This window comes from Poromitra crassiceps (genome assembly GCF_964638095.1).
Source record: "Poromitra crassiceps genome assembly, chromosome: 4".
Taxonomy (NCBI): domain Eukaryota; kingdom Metazoa; phylum Chordata; class Actinopteri; order Beryciformes; family Melamphaidae; genus Poromitra; species Poromitra crassiceps.
The window spans coordinates 13,772,486-13,782,886 of record NC_139626.1 but is presented as its reverse complement, the minus strand read 5'-3'; the positions used below and the strand labels follow the sequence as shown (position 1 = coordinate 13,782,886).

Genomic DNA, 10,401 nt, shown 5'->3' with positions numbered 1-10,401 from the left:
GTGTGTGTGTGGGTGTGGGTGTGTGTGTGGGTGTGTGTGTGTGTGTGTGTGTGTGTGTGTGTATGTGTATGTGTCTGGAGTCTCTTACATGGATGATGATCAGATAGACGTACATATGTTGCTAACAGGGCGCTGAGGGCGGTTCCCATTAGAGACAGGATTTCCTCGCTCACCACATCACAAGGTCCTTGTAAAAAGGCTTTCAATTAAGACGGGTAAACTATAAGCCTTGAGTAAGTCATCATCATAAGGCACCAATATAAACACAAATGTATTAAGGTTATTTCTAGCTCCATTTACCCCTATTTTCTACTGTAGAAGCTAGTGCAATATTCTCTATAGCTATTTTATATTGCCAAATAAATTCCATAGCTTCCCAGCAGTGTAATCAGTTAGTTTTCAACCAAGTTAAGTTAAGTTAAGTTATATTGAATAATATATAATAATATTGAATTTATTTTCTCTCTCTCTCCATATACTAGCCTGCTTAATTTGTATGCAACTCAAAGAGAAACCTATTCCCTATATAGGTTCTAATTTAACATTTTGCTTCCCCCCCTTAAAATACCATAATGACATCTTGTATGAGCTTGATACTACTTACTGTGACATCTACAAAAACATATACATCAGAAATATAATTATGTTGCGTTATGATCTTAAAGGGGGGTAAAACGAGTTTATATAAAAAAAAGTGAGAGAGAAAGAAAAAAGAGAGAGAGATCCAGACCATTTAGACCAATGATACTCAACTTGTGGCCCGGGGGCCAGATGCAGCCCGCGACAGGGTGCAGAGTGGCCCCCCGACCATTTTCTAATACTTTCACGTTAGTTTTTATTGTGAATTATAGAATCTAATTCACAATACAAACTAATGTGAAATCTATCCGGTGTGGACAACATTGTCAAACTAAACCCTGGCTGACACCCCAAAAACCTACAATCTGCTTCAGAAAAAGTTATATTGTTTGTTTATTAACTGACCCCTGGCCTCCTATAATTTCACGAAAGTGGCCCCCGGGCAAAGCAAGTTGAGTATCGCTGATTTAAACCATAGAGCTGAAACTGATCCTGGTTCAGTTTAGGGAACATTATCGGATCAGTCACCCATGTGGATTGGATTTTCATACTAGTTTCATCAGTTTCATCTCTGCTATTCCTCTGACACCAATCGCTGTGGGACTCTGAAACTGGGTTGGTGATTTTTTTATTTAGCGAATGCAAGGTCCTTACCCTTAAGCCAAGCAGTTGCCTCCTGATCTGTTGTATGGAGGGTGACTAGTCCTCCTTCAAGTCTTTGTAGAGGGCAAGCTTCGATGATGTGTTGCATTGTCTGCTGCCCTCCACAAGCACAGGTGATGCATTTGTGTGTTCCTGCTGCCCCCTAGTGGCTCAGCGAATCAGTGGAGAACAAGATGGCTGGTCACCAGCACTGACATACCTGTCATAGATACAGTAACATATTTACAAATACACCTGAAACCGAAATAACGTCTGGGTTACTGATAAATGACATCACTGATCACCTTCCTGTCTTTGCCATCTTTCATCACTTCTTCAAAACAAAAAAAGTAAGTAGTATCAATTTTGTAAGTTGCTCCGACACAAAACACCAGAAGCCATCACTGCTCTCAAGGTGGACCTCAGGAACCAAACTTGGAATGAAGTATATGCAAATGATGATCCAAATAAATCCTATGATGCCTTTCTAACCACACTACTTGAACTGTACGAGAAACATTGCCCTATAAAAAAGATGGGTAACGCTTTATATTAAGGTTCTATTAATAACCGTTAATTAATAGGTAATAAGGCTCTTAAAAGGTGCTTATTAACACTATTATTATGTTAATAATACTATATAAGTGTTAATAATCGCATTATTAACATATTTATTGGTAGCTTATAAGACATTTATAAGCACTTTATAACCACCTTTACTAGCTGGTTTTGTTACTTCATTAAGCTTAATGAATGGTTTGTTATTAACTTATTAGCAGTTAACTATGCACTGTGCTTTTTGCAGGTACCGGATCTAAAGCGAGAACAGTGCCTTAATAAATCCGTTATCAGCCAAATCGGCTTGTAAATCCATGACAGAATCTGTGACAGAATGAGCAGACAAACCCTAAGAGGCCGTCGCCGGCCTACAAAATCAACATAATGTTCCTACAGACACCAAAAACTCTGAGACTACAAAGAAAATGGAGGCGCTGATGGATTCTTGCACAGACACTTGTCACGTGCGTGTGCCAGTTAAGATCCCTATCAAAGTGGACCCCTGGGTACTTGTAGGAGGTGACCTGCTTGATGTCATGGCCATGTATGGCAACCGTGCTGTGGTCCCCAATTGACCTGGGATCCACCACAATCTCCTCAGTCTTACGCACATTAATCTGTAGGTGATGCTCATCACAGCAGCCCACAAACCTGTCCACTCCAGCTGTATGGCTACTGATGTTAGAGTTGCTTGTGAGTAGACTGAGGATAACAGTTAGTGTCATCAGAGAATTTTACTGCAAATTGGTTGGGCTGGGAGCTGACACAATCATTTGTGTATAAAGTAAACAACAAGGAGGAAGTGACAGATCCCTGAGGGGCCCCGGTACGGTTTACAGTTGTATCAGAAAGCACTGAATTAAATTTCACCTGTTGTGGCCTGTTAGATAAAAAGGAAAAGTACCACTTGATTAAAAAAGGATTAACGTCTAACTGAACTAATTTTTTGAGAAGGATGTCTGGATGGATTGTATTAAAAGCAGAACAAATCAATAAAAAGCAGTCTGGCACATGCAACAGGACTCTCAAGGTGCTTCAAAATAAAGTGCAATAATGTGAATCGCATCGCTCGTGCTGCGATTCCTTGTATAGGCAAACTGGTACTGGTCTAAGGATGGCTCCACCTCCCTACGGAGCTCTTCTGTTATGATCCTTTCCAGTGATTTCATCACGTTAGAGGTTAAGGCCACTGGCCTGTAATCATTATTCTGTTGGGGGCGGGACTTTTTAGGAACTGGGATTATAATGGATTTTTTTCCAGAGCTCTGGCACCGTGTGTGTATCTATGGAGAGCTGGAAAAGACGATGCCAGGCAGGTGCGAGTTCCTCAGCAAATAATTTTAAAAGAAATGCAGACATGCCATCTGATCCTGTCGCTTTGTTAAGTGTGTATGATGTCATGCTTCATGTCTTGGATCTCGGTCAGTGAAGTCATCATATAAATACTGTAGGAGGCAACATTATAGTGAACATAAACTAAAAACTAAGACTAGGTGTGGAAAAAAAACATTTTAGTCAACTGAAATAAAAACAAAAACTAGACTTTAGAAATAAACTAACAAATTATATTGTGTACTTATAAAACAAATTAAAATTAAAATATACAGAAGATGTCTTGTTTTTATTTTAGTCTTTGTCAATTTGGTCAAATTTGTCAAAACAACAAGCATGAGGCATTGGTGCATATGTTTATTGAGACTGCGATGCCTACATGACAGAGTCAACTGCCTTCACAAAGTGTTGTGTTTGGACCCACTCTGGAAACAAACTGAAACTAAACAGAATTGAAAACAAAAATTAAGTACAGAATAAAAATAACAAATGATGAAAAATACAAAACTATAACGACCCTGGTAGGATGTATCATGTTGCCAAAATAATGATAATGAATAATAATAATAATTCAAATAAAGATTTTAAAATATTTTTTTTTAACAAATGATGAAAAACAAATGATGAAAAATACAAAACTATAACGACCCTGGTAGGATGTATCATGTTGCCAAAATAATAATAATGAATAATAATAATAATTCAAATAAAGATTTTAAAATAAAAATGTAGGCTACGTGTCAACTGATTTATTTAACATAAAACAAAGAATAAGGAGTTTGGATAACTTCAAAAAACAAATAAGCAAAAAATATGCCTGCAAATAAATGCGGCTTTCTCATCCATGTCCAGAACCACCAATGTGTGAGAAGGGCTGGTACAAGCGACAAACTGCCACAGATTATTAGGCCAATTCCTTTCAACTACGCTAGACCGCAATGTTTTATTTTGTATCATTAAATGTATTTAGCCGATACAAAAATGAGACAAATGTATTTACACATCTTAAATTAACCTTGCAATATATAATCACAGATTATATGAAAATGTACATACTTGACGAGCACTATGATCATAATACCATGGCGATTAAGGCGATACCTTTTTATAAGCTCAGTATCATTAAATGTTTATAAAATGTTGACCCAATTAGTTTTAAGCTTGTAGTATTTACCTGCCCAGGGACTACGGGTGAAAAATAGCATTTTTGCTATAACCTGGTATGACATCTCTCCCTATTTTATAGGGTTAATGTTCTTGTATACTGTCCCTGTTTTAAAAATAAAGAAATTCATTCATTACGAGGCGGATTGCCGGCAGCAGCCATTTAGATTGTTCGTGATTTGCTCTTTGGGACTTGGGAGTCCTCTTGACTACTTGTTACAGACTTAGGAGCTGGTTTTAGCGCTAAAACGCTCGGTGAAACACTCTTTTAGAGACAAAGGATTTAGGAGTCCTAAAATTAGGACTGGCATGCCCATTATTTTTAAGAGTTTCTCCTAAATCAGCAAGTTAGGAGCTACTTTAGCCTTAAGATGTTTTGTGAATAGGAGCCCTGTCATCTATCTAACACACATAAGGCTCACTTGTGCAAGTTCTTTAAAATAATCAAATCAATAGTAAAAGATTAAAAAAATAAAGTTAAAATGAAGGCTACGTAAATCTATGTTGAAGATATATGTTTTTTTAGCAGTTGTTTGAAAATGCTTACAAGCCTCTCTAATATTCTTTGGCCGGATGATCCACCGTGTAGGAGCAGTTAGCCTAAAAAAAAAGGCTGCATCCATAATCTTCTTCTGAGTGGTTTGGTTTGTAGACCAGCAGTAGGAGCTTGAGGGATTCTGTAATGAAGGCCTGTCCAAAGCAGAGCTTTTGTATTATGAGCAATGCTGTTAAAACCGGAGTGATCTGCTCTCGCGTCCTCATTTTGGTGAAAAGTCTAGCTGCAGAGTTCTGGATAACTTAAGCCATTAAGTCAACAGACAACAAAAAATATTATAGGCACGCAGAGTATTTTCCTGAGCAGAGCCTGTGGAGAGGTTATATTCAGATGAGGTTTGGCAGTAAGTCATCAATAATTGTAATCATCTTCTTCACATGGCTCATTGGAAACATCAAGTAGATTGTACCTTCAAAGTATTGTGCATTCAGGTTTATCCAAGTTCTCCAATCCAGAAGTGGTATACTTGATTTTTCTTGTCTTTTTTAATCTTTCATTAAAAAATCATTAGTGGAAAAACAACAATCAGACATTAGAATCAGACTTCTTTGGTTTGATGATGAGCCTGCTGAGAAATGATTCCCTTCAATCTCTGAACTCAAATCTCTCTGATGGCTCACATCGCCGTCATCCACTCGTGTTTGGTGGTCACGGCGTATTTCCACGTCTCCACGATCTGAGACAGCAGGATTCTTTCTGGGAAGGCGGCTTCCACATCAGCAGGAACCTCGGCTTCTTTGAGGTCCATGTAGGCGGACACAGCTTCCTTCACACTGAAGAGGACAGACAGACAGACAGAAGACAGAGTGAATCTCAACACTCTTGACTTCCCCCATGTCCACTCAAGGGAAACGTCACACTGGTGGCTCTAAATGGCAAGTAAGCCGCTTGTGGTGTTTTACTGTATACTTATTTCAATCAGCCTGTTTTTAGTTTTCCGGAAATGGCAGGTATTAGCAGATTCAACTAAATGTCCATTTCTTTCCTCCAATGCTAGATTTTCTGTCCCAAAAACCAAGATCAGACTAAGTATACAACTTACTAACTTATGTTGTCAAACTAACCTGCTCTGTGGCAGGTTTACTTGAGGCTTATTTGAGTTTAACCCGACTGAGAATGCAGCATTTAAGTGTCACAAAGTGTTCCCTTCCCATTTCCCACCAGTGAGCAAACTGACAGCAACATTTAATTTGGACAAACAGGGAGAATATGCAGCCGCTCAGTCAGTGCGGATGGAGAAAAACTTTGTGATTTAGGCTAAGACGGCTGTATTTTTAAGTACATTTCTTTTCCCTGTAATGTGTGTATGATCTAAAGAACGGATTGTATGAGTTTCTTTCCATATGAGAGAGAACGTGTGAAGTATGTGTGTTTCTGAAGCAGCTGGGCAGCTCTACCTCCAGGTTGGTTTGTAGGTTTCGGCGGCCTGCGGGCTGCCCAGGCTCAACAGGAGGAACTCGTGCATCTCAAGCAGCCATACGTCCATGTTCCTCTTGGACACAAAGCCCTTCAGCTGCTGCTTGTCCTCCTCCGTCAGCGGCTCCTGGTACTCCGCTGGATGCCCCGAGAACGGATCCTGTATTAAAGAGAGGCATACGCTAAATATCACCCAGCTGGGTCCTAAATTCAAACTAAAGTTCCTTTAACATTTTATCATATTCAGTATTGATGATATAAAACACTCCAATGTAATCTCGGATATATTATGTTGTAAGAAAAGAAGAGACAGAAACACACCTATTGGTGAGGTGCCGTCTTACAGTGCAGCACAAGAGGAAAGCCGCACACAAAGACACATCATGGCTTGTTCAACTGACAAACATTGAGTCGTAATATGAAACTAGAACAACCGGATATATGCCTCCGCAAACAAGTGAGCAGTTGACATCCATGTCTGTCTAGACTTTGACGTTTGAGCCAAATGTGAAGAAATTTCATCAAGGCGTTACTGAGATATTGCGTTAACAAGCTTGAAAATGGCGTTCGTGAGGTCACAGTGACCTTGACCTTTGACCACAAAAATTTATTCAGTTCATCCTTGAGTCAAAGTGGACGTTTTGAGCCAAATGTGACCAAATTCAGTCAGGACGTTCCTGAGATAACGCGTCAACGAGCTTGAAAATGATGTTTGTGAGGTCACAGTGACCTTGAACTTTGACCTTTGAGCACCAAAATAAGTTAAAAGTTAAGTTAAGTTATCCTTTATTTATCCCCTTGGGGATAAAAAAATGTAATCAGTTCATCCTTGAGTCCAAGTGGACGTTTGAGCCAAATGTGATGAAATTCAGAATTTATCATTGTCGTTATTTTGTCTTAGGTGAAGTTGGATATCAAGTCTGTGAGAGAGAACTTCCACATCTGGATGGACATGACACTACAGCCCAGACCAAACACATTTAACATTCAATGGCTCACACCATACGCCAACGCAAAGCTCAAGCCGCGCTGAAGCTGAGTGATGCTGAGTGCCACGCTAAAGCGGTCACACCAGAAACAAGTCCCAGCGCCTGGCTCAGAGCTGCTCCTCCGCCCCCACCACACACACACACACACACACACACACACACACACACACACACACACACACACACACACACACACACACACAACTTGCATTGACTTCATGCCTGGCACGTCGGCTGCTGTGCACTGCACGCTTGGAAAATAGAACAGAAGCTGAAACTATCGGTTCAGTGTAGCCTTAGCGTGGCGTGGCATGCGGCTGGTGTGAACGGACTCGCCTGTTAACAAGGACGCCGAAATGAAACTGCGTAGCTTCAGCGTGGGATTGGCGTATGGTGTGAACGTGCACTTACCCTCCTGAGACGCAGCATGCTTTCAGACTTGAGGGAGGACAGGAGTTGCCACAGAGAAACACAGTGTTTCAGACTGCAGCGGCCCAGAGCCTGCAGAGACAACAGCACACGAGCACAGTCAGCAGTCTGTTACACGCAGGCAGGCAGGCGCACGCACACACACACACACACACACACACACACACACACACACACACACACACACACACACACACACACACACACACACACCACACAAAACACATTCTGTAAAACCTACAGTGGGGGTTGGATTTTGGCGTGGTTTCTAGTTGTTGGTTGGATTTAATGAAGCACACTGCAGTTCTCTTGTGAGAGACTGACCTTGAATGTCTCTAAAACTGTGAATATGTATTTCTCTATAAGGCGTAATAACACCCCCCCACCCGACATCTTTGTTGTTTGGTGCCACCAGAGTTAAAAGGTCATTTTTCTCACCTGGACAAGAACAAGCCAACCTGCAGAGTTCAGATAAACCGATCAGAACTTGTGGCTGTGAACCAGCTAGGCCCCCAGCCTCAGGTCTCAGCCTTGAAGCAAATTCTATTTCGATAGACTCGATATTTCAAGTCACGTGACGCCCTGCAGCCCAGAAACTGTTTTTCGCGTCCACTTACATGGCATGACTAACAGATGGATGGACGGACAGACGGAGACTGCTCCATAGCGAGAGGGCGCTCCAGAAAACAGCTCTGGGTGGCTTCTGAAGAAAAATGGACTCATCATTTAAAACATGATAACTCAAAGAGTCAGTTTTTGACTTTGAGTGACACCCAGAAAAAATCTCCCTGAATTTTACAGCTACTTCTTCCCCCTACTGTAATGTTGACTTTGTGCCACTAAGGGGCGACGTTGACAATGAATGGGACTGCTCCAAGGGTGGATCTACGTCACTGGTTGTGGTTGGGGAAAATATGTCTACTATTTGCATGTTTCATTTGTCCACTGGTTGACTATATTAAATATGTTGTTTAATGCTGAAAATGCTGTGTGCTGATTGTGAGTGAGGAATATGGCTCAACTGGGCCACATCTCACTGAAGATTATTTTTCACAACAAAATTATACGTGAAATGACAGTGGGTCTATAACCAGGGATACAGTGGGGCGTAAACCAACCTAAAGTCAGTTTACTAACTTTTTAGACATACAATCTATTATATAATTTCATAGTACACCTCATGCCACCATCAAAGGAATAAAGCATTAATCATACTTCTCAGGAAGAATAATTGATTTTGTTCATATCCATGGTTGTTATGATGATCACACATTGGAGGTCAAAGTTTCCAGACCTTCCAGCCCCATTGAGGAACCTTGAGGGGCCCTCCAGACACCGACGCTGTGGATATTTTCACCTTTAGGATGTGAAGGTCGGTCTGGTCGGCCATCTTCAACGTGTCCTGGAGGTAACTGACCAGCGGCATTGTGGGACTCCCGCCGGTCATGGAGAGGAAGCCCAGCAGCAGCTCCAGGGCCTTGAGGGCCTCACACACCTCACTGCAGGAGTCCAGCTCTCTGGACACGGCATTTCGGCTCAGATAGGACAGACGCTCCTGAGGGTAAGAACCAAACATCAGTGAAGCCTAAACTGGTAAATGGACAGGAGTTCATAGAACAGAAAACGATATAGAGTTATATACAATACATGTGCATAACTGTAAAATGAATACAGTTTAAACATAAATAAATATCTGAAGGGTTTACGAGATACCTGCTATTTGGAAGAAAGAAAAAAGTGTCCCCTGACAAAATGGTTCCTGGATTAAAGTACAACTGACTACTGAATATTATTATTTAAAGGGGCATTTACCCCCCTGATTTCTGGCAAAACGGTATTCTACTTGATTTGAAAATTCTGCAGGGAAGATGGCCACCTATAGTCCCTTGTACTCTGGCAGAATGTCTAGCCTATAAACTAACTAATAACAGCCAATAAGTATGTAACATACAAAATAAAACAAACAGTAATGTCTTCATTTGATGTAGAATGCAGAGGATGATGTAACTGGTTCGTTAAACTCGCATTCCAGGAATATTGTATTTACTGCGCTGCTCTAAAGATAACGTAACTGGCTTGTGCCTCAGAGAACCTGTTCATCCTGGAACCCACTCGGCCAGAACCATGGATGTATTAAAAAAACTGGATAGGGTACGAGCCACGCCCACCCATGCATTAGGACGGAGGCTGCTCACTGGCGCATGAAGCCATCATGGGGGGTTTTTCTTCCTGGTTTTACTTCCTGACCATGCGGTCCAAGGCGAAGTGCGCATGTGTGCCATGACGTATTCCATGATGTCTCCCACCCCTCCCACCCATGGATGTAGATGTAGATGAAGAAGATACACCCGTATACAGCTCTTAGTGGCTTCTGAAGAAAAAATGCCCCATAAAAAATTATTTGATAATTCAAAGAGTCCTTTTATACTTTGAGTGACACCCGGAAAAAATTCCCCTGGGTTTAACAGCTGCTGGGGTCCCCATGCAAGTCGATGGGAATTTTCCTTTCTGGGCTGCATGGTGTCACGTGTCTTGCAATACAGAGCTTCGCCACCATGTTCAAATGGCTTCACAGCCCAGCGCTATTCCTGGGGGCTTGGCCAGAACCCACTCGATTTAGGGGTGGAACACGCCAGGATTGGCCAACACCAATGCCATTGCCCAGAACTGTCAAATCAAATCATCGACAGAGACTCTATGGCCTGCCTCCCAATCCCCTTTTCTTTTTTTTGCATG

The 10,401-nt window shown here is 41.4% G+C and overlaps 1 protein-coding gene across 1 annotated transcript in view; it reads right to left on the bottom strand.

Annotated features, from left to right (window-relative positions):
• Positions 1–3,463: 3,463 nt before the first annotated feature.
• The window catches only part of LOC310774867 (E3 ubiquitin-protein ligase rnf213-alpha-like), a gene marked incomplete at its 5' end in the record, with an annotated part of 75,987 nt that continues 69,049 nt past the window's right edge, over positions 3,464–10,401 (bottom strand). The window contains 4 exon segments of the mRNA XM_083634992.1: positions 3,464–5,604; positions 6,229–6,407; positions 7,648–7,737; positions 9,023–9,220. Coding sequence (XP_083491118.1) covers positions 5,448–5,604; positions 6,229–6,407; positions 7,648–7,737; positions 9,023–9,220 — 624 coding nt within the window. The 3' untranslated portion in view covers positions 3,464–5,447.